General features: G+C 44.2%; 1 protein-coding gene across 6 annotated transcripts in view; it reads left to right on the top strand.

Annotated features, from left to right (window-relative positions):
* RORA (RAR related orphan receptor A) overlaps positions 1 to 18,379 on the top strand; it is a 516,409-nt gene that overhangs the window by 154,743 nt on the left and 343,287 nt on the right. For 4 of the 6 annotated variants that reach the window (XM_068204188.1, XM_068204183.1, XM_068204186.1 and 1 more), the window contains 2 exons: positions 2,339 to 3,020; positions 3,591 to 3,835. In XM_068204188.1, the coding sequence (XP_068060289.1) occupies positions 2,992 to 3,020; positions 3,591 to 3,835 (274 nt within the window). In that variant the 5' untranslated portion in view covers positions 2,339 to 2,991. The remainder of the gene's footprint in view (positions 1 to 2,338; positions 3,021 to 3,590; positions 3,836 to 18,379) is intronic. The other 2 variants (XM_068204184.1, XM_068204187.1) reach the window with 2 other exon arrangements.

Raw genomic sequence — 18,379 nt, 5'->3', positions numbered from 1 at the left:
GAAGGCTTGACAGCCCCCTTTGACATGTGTGTGGTGTGGCCAGGGGTAGGCCAGACCCCAGAATGTGGGCTGTTGTTTAAGAGTCTGAACAGTGCTCTTAGTCACAGGATTTAGTGTTAGTCCTGTCCTGCGAGGAGCAGGGAGTTGGACTCCGTGATCCTTATGGGTCCCTTCCAACTTGAGATATTCTATGGTTTCATGTAACTCCTGGGTCAGGAATGTACTTGGGCATTCTTTTTGGAGGGAGGTATTTGAACAGCTGGATTGGTTATGTGTGTAGAAGACCCTTAGTGAGTCAGGCTCAAAGCAGGTTTGCACACTGACAGGCAGTGAACAGAATGCTGGGGTGCTGTTCTTGTGTGAGCTGTGGTTTTGTTGCACCTATTTGTGTGCTCTCTACCTCGTGCCTGTCCTGCCCAAGAATTGCTTTCTGTGTGTCTGGTGACTGTGTGCATTACAGTTCTTCTGCCACTTCCTCTGCCACTGAAAAAGTGTCCAGATGATCTTTATACCTACCTCCTCTACTCCAGAATCACGTCAGATTTATGTGACTTTTTAAATTAGAATTTTTAAAATTATTAATCATTGTATCTACATGAAAATAGCTAAGTCAATAGGAGATGTTTGGTGACACTCGTCTCTTTTTGTTCCACTACTGATACTTCTGGTAGGATCTGTTGCAGGTAGTATCTGCAGCAATTTCTAAAGCCCTCTTTCATCTACCTAAACATTTATCCTCAAGTTTCTCAGCATACCTGTCTTTGCTGCTAATGCCATCTCACTTGTTGAAACAAGCTCAGTGATCAAAGTTAATGAACCATCTTGGTAGAGACTGGAAGCTAGAAATAGACTGAAGAACGAGGAAGACCTTTTCTATGCCCAGGAAATGTCTTAGCAGAACAGGTTCATGGAGAGGGAGCTTTGGACAAAAGTGATAGTTTTCATCCACTATATAAATCTCAAATTAACTGTCACCTATTTCCTTTGCTCATGGTGCTTTCACTTTGTGGGCAGCCTCTCTTTTTGCTAGAGCAAATCAGCTTTGTTTTTTGCCTTGTGTAGGTGCTCCTAGATTGTGGCCTCTATAAACATGCTTTGAATTTGTCTTGCTTTAGCTGGTTCTAATTGCTGGTGATTTATGAGAGAGATGTTGTGAAAAAACATAAAATTAATTTTTCTTCTCCATTAACTCAGATGTTCTAAGCATTTGGGCTTACTCCTGTGATTTCCCCTCCCTCACAATTTACTTTGAAAACAAAAGCTCTACTGTGTTGACCTATTGTAGCTTTCAATGTTTCCTTCTCCTTTCTCTTCTAAGTAAATTGAAAAATTGTTTAGATTTAGAAAATAGGTGAAAAGATGCACCAAATGACTAAAAAAGATGCACTAAATGCACTAAATGACAACTGTGTAACAAAGGTAGGTGTACAAAATATCAGCAGCCTTTAACAGATAAAAGGAGAAAAAACCCACTCTAAACTCTCTGATAATTTGAAGGAGCAGCAATACTACAACCAGTCCTGCAAAACACTCAGGGGAATAACCCTTACTGTGGCAAGTAGTCCAATTGTTCCCAGCACTGGTGAAAGGCAGTGGTCTGGCAGCTTTAAGGAATGAAGTTCTTTTTTTTATTAGCCGGGCAAGTTTCCCAACACACATTGCCTGGTCAGCCTGCTAAAACCCCCATCTGAGGAGGGAGGGATAAGCTTTCTCTCGGGCTAACAGGCAGCTGGGTTTCCACAGATCACATAATTCTTACTTGTGTTTGGAGGCTGCCAATTAGCAAAAAGTAAAGGGAGAGACTTTGCAGGAGATTGCAGCTCTAATCCACCAAACTTGCATCAGAGAAGGACCACCTTGCTGCCCTCTGCAGATTCTGGAGAGATCATGCCCAAAGCCCGTGGCCCCTGCCTGTGCCAGTGTGTGCTCCAGGATGCTCACAGTCTCCACACCAGTCCTGGGGAGCAACCTGTGTTCCTGCTCCCCTCGTCACTTCCACCCGCTCTCCTTCTCAGGCTGCTCTCTAGGAACAGCTTCCATCCAGCCTGAGACCCTTTGACTTGATGCTGGTGAAAAACCTGGTAGCATTTTGTGTCCATAGCCCGTGTGCTCCCAGGCCTGCCCTTCCCCAGTACTTAATCACAAAGAACAAGACCTGGTTTTACTCAGCGAGCAAGGTCTGTAAGACCAGCTCTGACCACCTCACATTTATTTATGCTCTGAAAGTGAATGCAGAATGATTTTTTAATGTTACTCTGTCTTCTGCAATCGCTGCCCATTCCTCTCAGATGGAAGCAGACAAGAGATAATCAAAACTGTTGTGGTGTTTGTTTTCCAGACACGGGTAATTGGAACTTCAGGACTTCTAAATCAACTGACCCAAGATTCTACCCTTCCACCAAAAGAACTATCAGCAGTGCAAGATGTAAATCCAATTTGTGGACAGGATCCAGGGGCAAGTAGGACTCATGGTAGGTTTCACAGCTGTTTGAGCAGACACCATTGGTGGGAGAGCAGTGCAGTACTGGTGATTATACTGCAAAATGTGGAATTGCCCAGGGTTTACCTAAAAGTTTCATCAGGTACCAGCACCAGCAGTGTTGAAAGCTGTAGCAGCAGTCCTGGTTGGCAGAAGGTATGACATCAGCTGCTTGCACATGATCAAGTGGCATTTGGAAAAAGCTTGAACCGCTTTCAGTAAAAATATCATGATTTGGTCTACTCGGGATATGCTTCTAGTCAGAGCAGTCAAAGCAGGCAGCTTTAGCACCTTCTGTGCAGGAGGCAGTAGGGCTGCATGAAACATGGCCTCTGTTGTACAGGAGCGATGTGTTCTCCAGGGTGTGTTTGTGGCAGCTGTTACTGGATTTTAACATCAGGCAGCGGATAAGGAATTGACCATTACCGAGACTCTGAACTGCACAAGGGTCCTTGCAGAAGTCAGACCAGATCTGGAGGTTTTCTGGCACCTTGCTATTCACCTTTTGTTCTATGTCAAAGCGCACTTCATTGAGAGAGAGGTATTGTCTGAAATGTTGCCTTCTCCGGCTGCGTGGCAGCTAAACATGTGGGTCTTGAGACGCTTAATACAGCTGGCATCTTCTGATGCGGCTTCAGCTGAAACAGTCATGGGGGAGGGAAGACAGCCCTGCGTGGAAGCTCTTCCCGCTGGTACCGGGGCTGCAGAGGGGAGCTCCTCGCGGGCCCGCTGGCCCTGTTGGCCGGGCCCCACCATCGCGCCGAGCCGTCGTTGCCGGTCCGGGCGGAGGTCGGGCTGGCTCCCCGCCCGCCCTGGGCAATGGCAGCTCCTTCTGTGGCCCCGGCCCCGCTCGGGGGCCGCAGGGACCCCGCGGCCGTCGCCCCTCCCGGAGCCTGCGCTGCCTCGGCGGGCGCGGGTGCCGCGGCCGGGCCGGGGCCGCGCCGGAGGGCGGCGGTGCCGGGCGTGGGGCGCGGGGCTGGCGGCGGAGCGCGGGGGGTGCGGGGGCGGGGGGGTGTGCAGCTCTCGCTAGCGCTGCTTGTGGTCACAGCCAGGCAAGCTCACATCCCATCTGGATCACGCTCGCTCTCTCCCTTCTGCTTTCCTACCATAGAGTTGCGCTGGAAACAGAAGATAGAGGGAGTGTAGGAGCTCGCCATCTCCAAGCGATCTACATTGGGAAAAACATGGAGTCGGCTCCGGCAGCCCCCGATCCAGCAGCCAGTGAGCCGGGCAGCAGCGTCTCCGAGGCGGCCGCCGGCGCCAGGGACACCCCGGTGAACCTGGAGCCTGCCCGGAAAAGCGATGCGCCGGCTCCCGTCCGCAGGCAGAGCTACTCCAGCAGCAGCAGCAGCAGAGGTAGGGAGACTTGGGGAAGGGGGAGGGGGCCGGGGGAGTGGGATCGGGGGGTGGGTGGGAATAGGAAGAGGGGGGTAAGAGAGAAGGGGGAAATGCAGCAATTTAATCCCCTGGTTTATTGCTCGTGCTGGTTGAAGCCGCGCACGCAAACAAGCCGGGCTTCTACCCCCTGCAAAACCTTGCAAACTTTTATAGCTTCTTTTAATTGCTGCAGGAGGAGGGACAAATGCAATGAAAATATTGAGCGGTGTTTGGTGCTTTCCTCTCCCTCTCGTTTATTGCCTGTGGTATCCGGATGGGTACTGTGCCCCTGAAATTACATAATTTTATAAATATATAAAGCAACAGCAGGAGTATTGGGATTCAAGGGAACAAACTTTTAAAGCTGCAGTGTCCTTCCTCCCCCCCTTTTTTCTCCCCCTCGTCTGTCTCCTTTTGACAGTTTCTCAACTGGTGTGCTGTGGCTTGTTGTGAATGGGGGATCTGTGATTAAACAGGAGATTTGCGGTTTGCGGGTGACTTATTCACTCTGTTGCGCGCTGTTTTCTCTTAATTCATTTAAGTGTATCTTAAAAATTATTTCATCGCGGAGCGGATGATCTCGTAGCTGCTGTTGTTGAGGGTGCACAACTTCGCAGAGGGTCTCCGTGCGCCCTGGGATTCTCTTACCGCTCTCCGCCGGCCCCCGAATAAAACGCTGCAAACAATCGAGCCCCCCTTTTCTGCCTCCAGCTGTCAAAGCCCTCCTGCCTCCGGCTGCGCCTCGGAGTCGTGCGGGTCGGCTCCGGAGGTGCTCAGGGCGGTTGAAGTTTGGCGTCAGCCGCGGCAGCGCCCGAGCCGCGCCGGCGGCGGGAGAGCTGCGCGCTGCCGGGCGGAGCGGTGCGGGGCCGTGCGGGGCGGGCTGCTCCCGCCGCGGCCACGGACCGGGGCCCGGCTTCAAACGCCGCCGGAGTTTGCCGAGACGTGCGAGAGGGAGGAGGCTGCGGCTTTAATTACTTGTAAATAATTTATGAAGCGTTGCTCCTTCAAGAGGGGGAGCGCGCTAGAGAGGCTTCGCTCGGTAAAATCCCTCGGTGATGGGTAAAAATGAATTAAATAACGCTATGTTATAATACACACGGCTGTTGAAGGAAATGACGGGCGGAGAAAAGTACGTGCCCGGCGGGAGCGCAGCCCCCTCGGCGGCCGCCGGCGGGGCTGGGGCAGCGATGCCCGGCCGCCGGCGGTGGCGAGACCGTCTCTCCTCGGACGGAGGGGGTTTGGGTTGTAGGTTGGAATATGGCTGATCATGTGTTGGCTTGTGTTTTACAGTATTTTTCCCCTTTTGGCCACACCCCCCCTTCCCAGGCAGCTTCCCACTCAGGGAATCCGCGTACAGTAAAAGCCATCGAGATGTCACACGCCGAAACATTTAATTAGAGGCGATTTGTGAGCAGGGAGCGCGCCGTTCGGCGGATGCCGAGGCGAGGAGGAGCGGGCTCGGCCGGAGGAGGCCGGGTGGCCACGGGCGTGTGCGCAGGGAGCGTTTGGCTGCGCGGGGTATATTTAGAGCTTGCGAGAGTGGATTTGGAATGCAAGCGCCTTATGTAACGAGGTTAATCAGAAACACTGGAGAAAATTTCCTTAATTTGTCGGGGAGTTTTCTGGATGTTTGCGGAGCCGGCCGTAGTTCGCGGGTGTTACACAACGCCCCCCCTCCCGGCTCTCCGGCCCAGCGCTCCGGCGGCGCGGGCAGATGGTGCTGCCGGGGTGCGGGGCCGGCGGCGGGGAGCCGGCAGCCGGCTCCGCCGCGTTTGGGGAGGGGGGCAACTTTGGGATCCCATAAATTATGTAACACTCGGCTGTCGCTTCTGTATGGATGCGAAAAGGAGAGGGGGGTGCTGGGAAGCCCGGGCGGCTCCGGCGGTGAGAGTGTTTTCTTGGCGGTCCCGAATTGTTTGGGCTCTGGTACTGCTAACCTGCTGACCCACATGTCCCTCCTCCCCGGGCCTCGCTGGGGAAGGGGAAGGAGCAGGGGGCCAGGCACTCCAGGCACACGCCGCCACTCGCCCGGGCTCCCAGTCGCCGCACGCAGGCAGGCACTGCGTTATGTAACAGTCTGAGTGGGAAAGCGAAGGTCAGTGATGGAGGCATCCCCGGCAACACAATGGCCAGAGCCCTGCGCGCTGGGGCTGTGCGGGCTGTAAAGCGAAATAAAGCTCGCGGCAGTGACTGGCGTGTGGTTTGGAAGGGCTTGGGAAAGGAGAGGGGAGAAGGAAAAGGAGAGTGGCAGGGATTTGGGGGGAAAAAAAAGTGTTTGGGTTTTTTCGGATGATGTAATGGAGTTGGCAGAAAATACAAGTCTACTCCTAGAGTGCAAACAGTAAGAGAATTGTAGCTGGCATTCTGTGCTAATGTTGCATGAATTAGTGTATTGGAAGTAGATTGACCTATACAATACACACCAGCTGATTTTGCCTTTCTAATAGTTAAAACCAGGAGGTACAGAACCACACAGGAAAACATGACAATGACAACATTTTGGCTTCCTTGAAGTCAGGACTTGATGGATGGATTAGGTGCTAGGGGTCCCTTTAGACCTGTAGGTTTGGGGTTTTTAAAATTTTTTTTAGGCTATTGAAATAGCACTTGATTTCTTGCCTTTTTGCTTTTAATAGGGTCCTTTATATCTTATGGCAACAATGTGACCTTAATGTGTGACTAGTAGAGGTGAAATTATTTTTAGAACTGTTACCTTTTAAGCTCATATGTTCAGCTGTGTATTGAGTTCAAAAATTTACTTGTTTGGGTCCCAATCCTGCTATGTGTTGTAAGCAGGCAGCTCTGGACTCTCATGTGAGCTGTGTGGAGGAGAGATACTAATATGTAGATATTTAGGTATATGTACACATTTATACACCTCTCCAACTGTAAAAATCCTTATTTTTGACTTGGCAAACACTGAAAATATTTGTTTCATGTCCTTAATTTTCATAGCTGCACACACTGCAAAGCTGCTTTGATACATCAGGGTTTATGATAACCAGTGTACATAAGGAATGAGGAAAACAAAATTAAAGAGAGCACTGTTGATGGAGAAGTGGGGAAAGTTTGCTGTGGAATAAATTCTTAAATTAAGCTTTAGTTATTATAATATTATCATTTCAAAATACTTTATTGCTTGATATGCAAACCTGTCTGTACTGCCAGATCCTTACATAACTTGGTTTTTATTTTGCAGAGGTTATACTGGTTTTGTTGCTGTGTAGAATACTTAACTTGAAAACGTAAATTCTGAGTTACCAAAGCACTTTTCAAATGGGGAATTGTTACGTGACATATTTAGTATATAGGGGCATGCATGCATACTTGCATGCTTCAAAAAATTCCCTGCAGTCTGATACTAAAACTGATTGTTAAGAAATTGTCACCGTACTGGAGAAAGCAGGAAATGGATAAAAAGGCCTAGTTTTCCCCCAGAGGGATGTTTTTACTGCTGACAGTAGTTGTTAAAATTTTCTGAAGACCAGTCACTGACCAGCAGGTTGGATTTCATTCTCTCTGTGTGTGTGTGTGTGTGTGTGTTCTGCAACAAGGGTTTGTGGTTTGCCATGCTTGGTAGAAGGAATGCTTCCCTCGCCAGCTCTGGCTCTGGACTGTGGCTTTTATTGACATTTATTTCACTTTGCAGGCTTGGATGTCCATGGAGTTCTACCCATGCTGCAGTCTGAGGCTTAATATTCTATTAGTCCCCCTAGAAATTGTTGTAATTGAATAAACTCTATTTTAGTAGAGAACTACTGTCTCATTAAAAAGCAAAGTACATAAAAAGCTTTAAAATTTGCTAGGAAATGCTTAGTTCCTATGGAACTGAGCTCTTGGTCTCAGAGGTAAGTCAAGAGAGGATGTCTTGCTGAAAAATATTTAAGACAGCTGTTACATCATTGGATGATACTATGTGCAAATACTTTTATGATGCTTCATATTTAATAATTGAAAACTGCAGCTATATAGTTACTAGGTACTTGTTCTTTTCTTGCTGTTGAGGTTCTGAGTGTATTTGCTGTTTTCCAGAACACTTTGGGTGTCGTCTGTTTATCCTGATCCTGTCTCTACTGGTAGATTGTGGCATTTTGCTATTGTGCTTTTTTAAAAATTTGGGTGATGCTCCACAAGTAGGGATGTAGCATCATTAATAGAGACAACAATAGGTTTGTGGTGTTCTTTTCTTTAGAAATTCCTTTTTTTCCCCCTCGTTTTTATCCATTTCTGGATTTAGACTATTCTACAGAGATTAGCCACAATACAAAATTTTGCAAGTTGTTTTCAGGAGGACTCTTTGAATTTTGTAAATTTGGATGCTTTCTGTAGATTCTTTGGGTTGCCTTTGTCATCATTGGGGACTATTCTGCATGCACCACTGATTTAGTCCGATTTTGGTAAATGATATGTGCTTTGAACCCTTTAAAGTACAGCATTGTTTTAAACGTTTGTAGCATAGGAGCAATAATAGCAGCAGTATGTTGTTCTCCTAGGAACAATGCAGTTCTCTTATTCCAATAAACCGTAACCTGTTCTCTTATTTTATTTGCTTGAGAAACATCTCAGGAGCTCATAAACCAGTATGTAAATACTGTTATCATTCAACCAAATGCTGTAATTTTACTAAATAAAGAACATAGTTTGTAATGGAGATTAACAGGCTGTGTGACAATTTCAGTTTTGGGTATAGCACTGCATCTGAATGGAAAGAGCAATTTCAGCTTTGGGAGGTTGTCTTTTTTTTTTTTTTTAATTATTTTTCCCTTCTGATACTTGTTTTTAAGCTACAAAAATACATGTTGGGAAAAACCTGAAATGACTCAGTCGATTTTGTTGGATTTAACCTGAGAGCTATCCCAGTGAAAAGGGGCAAAACCCAACCTCATTTTAAATTACTGTGATATCTGTATCTCTCCTGAAAGTAATTTGTGAATAGGTGATCCATTCTTTACTGAAATATTTTAAGAGTGTGTTTTCAGTGACAGGTAGTTGTAGGAACAGACATGAAAAAGAGTTGGAATTCAGAGAATATCTAACTGCACTGGGAAGTGTGGGTGCTGTGCAGCTTGGGGATTGTTTACAGGCTCTGTGCTTCTCGCTGCTGCTCGGGGAGCAAAGGGGCTGCAGTGGCAGCTGCAGCTGCTGTCACACAGCTGTTTCTGCAGCAGGGAAAGGGGAATGCTGGGCCCAGGTAGTTCACAAGAGCTGTCAAAATGCCCCAATGCACTTGACTCAGGGCCTTCCATTCCCGTGCTGCAAGGCAGCTGTCACCCTCTCAGCTGTCGGTCCATCCTGGCGTTTTGGCAAGAGGCTGCCTGTCAGCCCAGGGCCTTTGGGTGGGATGCTGGAGTGGGGAGCAGTGTCTGCTTCTCAAGAGAAGCTGAATTATTTTTCTCTGTCACAGTTTTACCTGGACCTGAGTTTCCTTTGGAGGTTCTGTATTTTCTGTGGCTTTGGCAGAAGAGGAAGTTCTGGAGGGTAAAGTGTTGAAGAAACTTTCTGAATACGTGGAAGCATCCACACTTCATATGCAGACTTTTGCTATCTTGTTTTCTTAGACTCTTTTTTCAAGTATTTTGCATTTCACCTATTAATGAGACTGCCTTTTTAGCCCTGATAATCACTTCTGGAAATGTACTGTACAGGGCTGTTGGTTTTATATGTACTCACAGCTGGCAGACAGGTCACACATCCTTACCTGCACAGATTCTTACAGGTGTGTCGAGGAGGGCCCTGCAGAGCAGAGTATGAGCCCCCTGCTCTCACTAGACCCATGTTGCACATTCGGTGTCAGAAATAGATCACACTTTGTTTTTAGGGTTGTTAAGGATTTTTTTTTGGTCCCAGTGTTCTGATAGGAGGCTCCTCTACAGCTTTGTTGTCTGATGATTAGAAACCACCTTTTCGCTTCTAAGTAACTGTATTCCTGATCAGTTAGCGCACTTGCTTCTTTAAATGTTTTCTATACAACCTCTGTGGACTGAAAATGAAGAAGAGCCTGGTATTTTATTTTGTGATAGCTGAACTAACAGCGAGCTCTGTTCAATGACTCACGGTTTAGCACTTCAGCATATCTGTTGTAGATGGTCTGTGCTGATAGAAACATGAGAACAGCTTGGGCTGTGTGTCAGGAGGAGTTAATTGTCTAATTTCTTGAATGTAAAGGTTGTGAATTATTCCTCATACCGTTATCTGAAGTCTCATCTAGGTATGTTTCATTCTTGGCAACAACTGAGCTCTTCAGAGACTAAGTGTATTGGGGTGTGTATTTTCATGAAGAAATTGTGGGGCTTATTTTACAGCAGTTTAATCTTATAGTTTAGCCTCATTGCACTGTTCATTTGGAAGGATCCCCAGGTGTTTTAAACACTATTGGGAACCATTTTGCTTATTACTGAAATCCAGCCACTTCTTGTGTGGAATCTGACAGCTGTTTAATGGTGCTCAGCCATGCTAAGCAGATCAGAACGGAAAGTGAAGAATACCATACCTGATTGAAACACTCAGAGGGATTTTGGATACAGATAATATAATTATCTTCATTGGAATTGGGTCAAACAGCTCTATTCCTGCAGAAAATTACTAGATATTTTCAGTGGCAGTGTATGGTCAAGAAATTGGTTTGAAATACCTTCCTGAAAATGATACCCCCAGCAGTGAGATAATTGAAGATCCTGCTGCTTACCCTATTGTGATCACCAGTTGCAGAATGATCAATGTTTTCAGGTATTTCTGGATGTATTAATTGTTTGGTTCCATGCTGGCATGTGAAATCTTATAAACCAGGGGGGATGCCTGGGATGTTGCAGGTCTTGCTTTGTAAAGCAAATTTCTTTACTGGTGAATTCCTTAAAGTGAGTTGCTGTCTGTGAAACGTGCTCGTATTCACAGAGGTTTTAAAAATGGTTCTAGGGGATCTCTTGACACTGAGCCAGTAGGGAATGGGGGAGGTGGGTGTCAAGCCTTGTCTTGTGAGGATATTGGTGACTGTGGGGAAAATACAGCTCTTTCCCAGTTGTCTTCAGTTTCACTTCCCATGTAATGTAGCAGAACAGTATAAACAGAAGATCTGCAAAGGAACAGAAGTCAAAATTCCTGATCAACTGAATGTACATGAATGTCCTGGTAATAATGACCAACTGCAGAGTCTTTCATTTGTAATTTAATCTAATAATTTCCATGCACTTCTAAAGGAACACACTATGAAGCTGGCAACTTCTGAGAAATTGCTGTGCTGTTACAAACAGCGTTTGAGCTGGCATTATAACAGCATGATAGATTGTGAGATGGAGAACAAAGTTAGTGTGGAAACTGAGCTGAGAGAAATTGCCAGCAGAATGTGAGAAAGCAGAGTTGGATTATGATAACCTCCCTTGCAGAATCAAATTAAACCATTTTAAAGGCTTTGTTGATTTTTAGTTTGTAGTTGTACTATGTATTTACTTCACATGGGTGCAGGAGATTAATGAGGCAGGTGTAGTGATCATGGGGTGAAAAACTGTGGTGCTGCTGTTCTTTTTAAATGTTTCATTTCATACAGACTGTGGGGTATTTACAGCATTAATTAACAATATGTCTGTGTGCTTTAGTTCTGCAACTGCTCAAATGTATTGAAACTAATTAATATGCAGAGGTGATGGAAATTATAACTCATAGAGGGAAGTTGGACAGAGAACCCCCTCTCCTGGTTTTTTTTTGTTTGTTTGTTTGTTTTTTTTTTTTTTTTAATTTTATTATGTTTATAAATATCTTTAAAAATGGCATGCTTGTCCAAAGAGGTGGTTTGTGTGAAGAATGGGGAATATATGGCCCGGAACTCTGCAGCTAGTTTTGACAATATGGCTGAAAGAAGACGAGAGGAAAAATAAAAATCAACCCCTAGAGGCAGACCATATAGCAAAGTGCTGTTGATGTGTATCCAATAGCATTGCCAGCTCCTGACCTGTGAGAGAGGAGTTTTTTCCATAGTTATGTAGAAGTATATGCCATGCACTTCTGAAATAAATATATATGCAAAACTCTAGACACCATTGGGAAGATTTAAATTATGTATTAGTAGAGCTTGGCCTGACTGTTTTGGCGCTGAAGCAAGGTCTGTTAGATACAGTCAAGGATAAAACCAAGGCCAAGACTTGTGAAATACTGATTATGGGGTTTATTTTATTCCTGTAGTGGAATTACAAGAATACTTTAAAGTAGGATTTCCCCTCAGAGTTTCTCTTCAAATGTAGAGGTAGGAAAGAATGCCTTTTTATGAACCAATAGATGACTTTGCCAAAGTCTGTACCACATGTAAATCAGAGGCCTCTGCTGCATTACATCTTTCTACTAAGGGCAGAAAGGTAAGGTTTAAACTATTTCTTTGTAAGAAGTCTTGAAATTTGATAAGACAGGCTAAAGTACAGCTTTTGCTAATACTTTACTTGAAGTAAAAAACCTGTCAGCATAAACCATCTCCTAAATCCTTTGTATATTAAAAAATAAAATAAAATGAAACCAATCTCAAAGGAAACTAGGGCATATCAGAAACCTCTCTCTGAGTCCTGCTTCATTTGTGTCATCTTCAAGAGGAGTTTTGTTAGTAGTCATGTGTGTTATTATAGAATTTAGGAAAGGGTCCTTTACTACCTGGGTTGTTAGAGAGTCCTTTTAAAAACTCCAATGAAGTATACACTGGACTGTTGACATCTTGAGTGGAGTCAGAGTGCTTCTGAGATAATACATGGAAGTCAGAGCACAAAAGCAACTCTTTTCAGGACTGATGCTTGGAGGAATAATGGACAAAGCAATGTATAGTGGTGGTGTACTTTCAGTTCCTCAGCAATCTTGCCAATCCATCAACAGCCAGACAGGCCTTACACTTTGAGAATCTTTAAAAAACCAAACCACTGTGTTGTTTCTAGAGATTTAATTTCCACTCAACACTCTTAATGTTTGTAATTTTCTGCTGGAATCAGGTGTATTTTTAAGAAGTGATCTGATTTTCATGAGTGTGGATCTGCCAGAGGTCAGATTAGGTCGGTCCTATCCTGGCAGCATGAAAGCAGCCCTTGACTGTTAGAGGTGTTCTGCTCTACTGGCAGAAGTCTGGATCCTGTGGCAGTTTATGTGTGCTTAATACTGAGGATCCTGGACGGTTCCGTTATGTCGGTGATGGTACTTCAGTGTAGGGTAAAACTAGGGGTGCATGTGTACTAAGAGCAAGAGAGAGCTGCAAGTAATCAAGAACTACACTGGGAAATGGTTTAAGAAAAATAAATTTTGGCACCAATGAAAAGGACTCTGGATAAGAGATGAATTAACTGTAGTTTTCACGGTAGGTAGGGCTGGGTGAGTAGTTGTAATTATTTTGGCAGATACATTGTTACTGTGTTATAATTTTGCTTTCAGGATCATAGTGTGGCTTCATTGCTGGAGAAGAATTTCTATCCCTACTCCAGAACAGCTGTTAGGAGATGAGCAAGAGTTTCCTCAGGTACAGAACCTGAGTTGCACTTGCCTGTTGCTGTATATGGAGTGTGTTTGCTAAGTTTACTAAAGGTTTTAATTTGTAGCCACTGACATCTTAGCTCTGTTCTTAAAATAATCAAAAAGTCTTTTTTGTTTGTGATGGAAAAAAATGAAGGGAAAGGTAGACTGATTGTAGGGATTTTGCTTCAAAGAATTTAATAAGCTGACTGTTGAGGTGGCCTGCCATATTGGCATTTCTCTCTTAATATTGGCTGCCTCTAACATGGTTTGATCATAACTGAATTATTTTCCTGTTTTTTTTTTTTTTTTTTTTTTTTTTTTTTTTTTTTTTTTTTTTTTCTTCTGAGTACATCACACTATACTGCTTGGCCTCCTTTTAGAGATTCACAGTTCTAGTTCATGAGAAATTGCAGTTGCTAATTTTTTGGATAATAATACCCCACTGAAATTACCAGGCCAGGTGAGCAGTATCCCAGAGATGCTTTAGTGTGACATGTAGTGTAGTATCTAAGGCTATGTGAAAGAACAAGGGAAGATTTCTTTGTTTTGTTTCTGAAACAGACGCAAAATCCTTCCAAAATTCTAGCTAGTCATTAACTTTCCACAGCAGTGCTCAAGGCAGTCTGTCACTAAAATCTTTGGTTTCAGTTCTCTGAAGAATGCTCCCCCATACAACATTCACCTTAGAGAGGGTAAGGACAAAAGCTTCTGGATGAAGGCAGGATTAGCAGAGCAGCTAGGTTTACAGATAACCACGGGCTTCCATTTAGCAAGCTCTATTTGGCCTCAGTGTTGGGTTTCCAGCGTTCCCAAGTCCACCTTCCTGTTGTTTCCAGCCCACTTTAGAGACTGTAGAAATGGCTTGTCACAGATCTCTGCAATTGGCAAGTCTCCTCAGAATTTCTTCCACGTATCCTTTGTTTTCTTTGCCACAGCAGAGGTTCAAAGCAGAATGTCTGTAGGGATTTGAGAGCAAATGATCACAAGTGGCGAGGTGGGGACTCATGCCAATATACTGAAAATATTTTGTTGCATTGCTTTTCTCTGCACACAGCAGAACGCACACTGGAAGCAAACTTGGCTCTGGAAAGGCAGCAATAGAAAATGTAAAAACAAACCCAGAAAGGAAGTAAACGAAGCCAAAGGGGGTGCAGGGTAGTTTTGGGTAATGAACAGCAAAAGAAAGATGTGGAACTTAAGGAAGAAGTGTAATGAAAGGGCACAGAAGAAAGATGACTGATTTGGAGGATGGCCTGGAAAAAACCCCAAACATTTGCAAAAGGACTGGAGTAGTGGGAAGCTACAGTGTCTGCTGAGAGGACGGGAATTTACTGCCTTATTTCCTCTGAACAATTAATATATTCTTATTCTGTGATCTTGTCTTTGCTGTGGGATGTAATAAAATGTGTTTTAGTGCACGGTGTGGTCTCAAACAGTTGCCTCAGATTTGCTTCAGCACCCTATTGTTTCCAATGAGCTCTGACTAAATTCTTTAGCCACAGATGTAGTGCTAATGTGTTATATGAATTATTTGTCTTATCTTGGTCCTGGGAAATTAGAAGCCCTTTCCCACAGTGTGTTAAGCAGATTAAAATGAAAGCCTGTTTTTATGGTCCAGCAGCAGTGCAAATATTTGGGAAAAAAAATAAAGGAAAGGAAAAGAGTTGTGAACTAACTGTGAGGTGCTGTGAGGACTCTTTATGAAGCAAATACATCTTGTCACCTAAATGGTGAGATGGGAAGTTACAAGCTTCTCTTGAAAAGGCTTCTCTGGTTTTCCCTGGTGCCTTTATTTGGGGGAAGAGTTTGGGATTGGTAATTTCTGCTAAGGTACCTGTTGTTGCCATTTGACATTAACTTGTGAAGCATCTCGGAAGTTCCTTCTTCAAACCCTTGTCAGTGACTTGTGGGCTGCTTTTGCTTTGTGGTAGGCAGTCCTAGGACAGAATTTGGGCTCTTCAGAAAAGCACTGAACATAATATTAGAGGCTACTACCAACTGGTTTTTTTTTGCAAGAGAAATTACTTTAAAAAGTAGTCAAGTGATGATACACATCAAATTCAGGATTCATGTTACTCTGCGTCTTGAATTCCTGTCTTGTGTCCTTTCTCCCTTAGGAGCAGAATATATTTTAGTTACAGCAGTAATTTTATTTATACTGACTTACTTAAATCTTAGTGTCATAACATTCCAAGATACTTTATAACGGCTCTCCTAGCTGTGTGGTGTTTGTCACAAAAAGTCTAAAGCCATAATGAATTTGTTGTGGACATGATGTGCCTAAGACTGTGTTTGGGCAGTAATGTAATTAAGGCATCACATGTTATTGTAATATATGTGAGAAGACACTGTAATGTGTGAGAGGGGGCAGAGTAAAGGTAGAATGTCAGAGTGAGCATTTTATGGGTTCTGGACTCTGTTCCCATTTCATTCATTCCTCTTATTTCCCTGCATGGAAATAAGGAATAGGCATCAGAAACACTGCTCCTTCAGGTCTATTCAGGTCATGATCAGAGTTGAGAAGTCTTGGAAGTGCTTGTGGGCCACACTCTATGGAGCTCTACGCTGAGATGTGCTGAGTTTCCAATTGTGGGGACACAAGAAGGCAGAAGGTGTAAGAGAGGTGCCCCATTATTTCCCTGTCTGTGGACTGAGTTAGCAGCACCAGACCATTGAAGTGCTATAAAGGTACTTGAAAGTCTGACTTTTTAGGTGTTCATTTCCCCTAGAAGGACAGGTATGAAGAAGTTTGGCATTTTTCCCTCTGTCCATGTTGGACGAGGAGGCAGCAGCTGTGCCTTAATGGTTTTTCTTCTTGCCCAGCATCTGGTCTAGGTGTCCTTTTGTCAGACCAGCTCCATGTGTGTGTCCTGGGATACCTGTGGGTTTTTTTGGCACAGGAATAGACAATTCCACACTCTCCCTGACACTGCAGTGTGAACTGCTGCTGTGGGTGCAGCAGTGCCAGCAGAAGGGGGCATTTCTCAGTTGTGTGTCCAATTGTAGCAATACCAGTATCATTGTTTTGGGTTTTTTTTCCTTAAAAATTGTCCTCTGTTGAGTTATAGCTTGCTGTGCTGGAGGTAGTGGGGGCTGGGGAGGACAGCAACTTTGTCATTGCTGTGTTAGCAGAGGCTCTGCTCTACAGGCAGTGCTTAACAATCCTCAGGAGATTGCAGGGATCTGTCTCTGCTTAGCCCTTACCAAGGTGCAGTTATACCACTGCTGCTCAGTGGAGTTACATGGTTTAATTTATATGTAAGACTTCAGATTCCCCAGCAAACTGGACACTACAGACCTGGGTGCGCAACAAAAATATTTTGCAGTATGTTAGGTATTAAAACTTGATAAGAAATAGATGAATGGCAGTGGTAGGAGGTAAGCAGTACTCCTTCTTTTGGGGGACATTCTTATGTGATATTTTTCAGCATACTTTGACCAGATGAGCACAGAGAAACTTGGTTTTAGTCTGTCTCTGATAGTGTCTGATTTTTGCAACCACATTTAAATGTAAATGTAAGCAGTTGAATTTTTTGTGTAATCCTGACACTTCTATGTGATATTTCTCCATAAAAAGAAACATTTCTACCTTATGTTTTTCCAATGTAGTGTTTTAGATGTAAGCATGTTGCTTGTGATTTGCCCTTTTTTTTCATATTTTTCCTGTTTTTCCTATTTTGCCCTTTTCCCCCATATTTCAAGCAGAGAGACTTATAACTGCTGGACCTTACTGAGGGAGAAGTTTTATAGTCATAAACCAAGAATGCATAACGAATAATTAGGCTGTGTTAAAATTAAAGCATTAGAGATTTTAAATACCTTGGAGGTAGTTTAAATTTAAAACATAGTTTAGATTTAAATCATATAAAGCTATTCTGCATGACTTCCACCAGCCTTTATTAAGGACTAAGCACTCTACTTGACAACTTTTAGAGATTACACTTTTATTTGTAATTTGTCTTCTAATGTGCAGTTAAGAGCAATATAGCAATCATTCAGTTTTGGAAAATCAGGTAGGCTTCTGATCTGTAGAGAAGTTCCTAATACATGTAAAAACACTTTATTCAAGGCATTGCCATAATAATTAGTCTCTTAACATTTTCCTTAAAGACAGTTTGGAGGAAAAATTCCTTCCAGTGACACAGATGCAGTTATTAACTTGTTTCCTATTGCTGTTTGAATGTTCTCATCAATATTCCAAATGGGAGAGTATGCATTCCTTCACGTTTGTCTCAAACCTCCCATGGTGAGACTGGAAGGACGTGGTGTGGATGTGATGTGCTTTTCTGACTATCCCATTTGTTCACCTGGACCCAGCTGTCCAGACTTGCCGTGCTCAGTATGGTGGGACAGGGTCTGAAATGTCCGTACTTTATATTCCTTTGTGCTGCAAGAGGTTAATTCAGTTTGCTGTCTCTGATAAGAGTCCTTACTGTGGCCACTGAGTTGCCAAGAGGCAAAGGTCTTGGAGGAAAGTGTGGAAGCAAGAACCATAAACTCTGAATTCCTTGCCAGCAGTGTCTCCTGTGGTTCTGTCTGCCTGGTCAAATCCATACCTGGAAACTGAAAGGGATGGTTGGGCTTTAAAACCTCCTTTTCTCTGGAGCCCCCTTCCCCGCTGGGCACCGCTGTGTTCTTGTGCAGTGTGCGGGAGGTGGTCCTGGCAGTGCTCGGGGCCCAAAGGCTGTTGGGAAGGCTCTGCTTTGGTGGCCACATCCGACACTGCTGCAGGTTCTGAGCTTCAGATGTGAGTGTTGGCTCCACATAAGTTGGTATCATTAACCAAAGACTGTTTAATGTGAACTGGAGTTTCAGATCTGAGATGTGAAAAGAATTGAAATACAGTGTGTTATGTAACTTTGAGTTGCTAGTATGCAGTTGTGTTACTGAGAAGGATTAAGGGCAAATTTTATCCAAAGGCACTTTCAGGAACTAGAGATAGCCAAAATATTGTTAGTCATCCTTTCAGCTTTTTGTTAGCAGTATCTTGCTGAGACAGGTGATGTTAAAATGGGAAAGGAAATCTGGTTGTTAGTTCCAGTCTGAAGGTGT

The sequence above is a fragment of the Anomalospiza imberbis genome, chromosome 13 (assembly GCF_031753505.1).
Source record: "Anomalospiza imberbis isolate Cuckoo-Finch-1a 21T00152 chromosome 13, ASM3175350v1, whole genome shotgun sequence".
NCBI classification, from domain to species: Eukaryota; Metazoa; Chordata; class Aves; order Passeriformes; family Viduidae; genus Anomalospiza; species Anomalospiza imberbis.
Note: the sequence above shows the minus strand (reverse complement) of the source record. Positions and strands in the feature narration are given on the sequence as shown.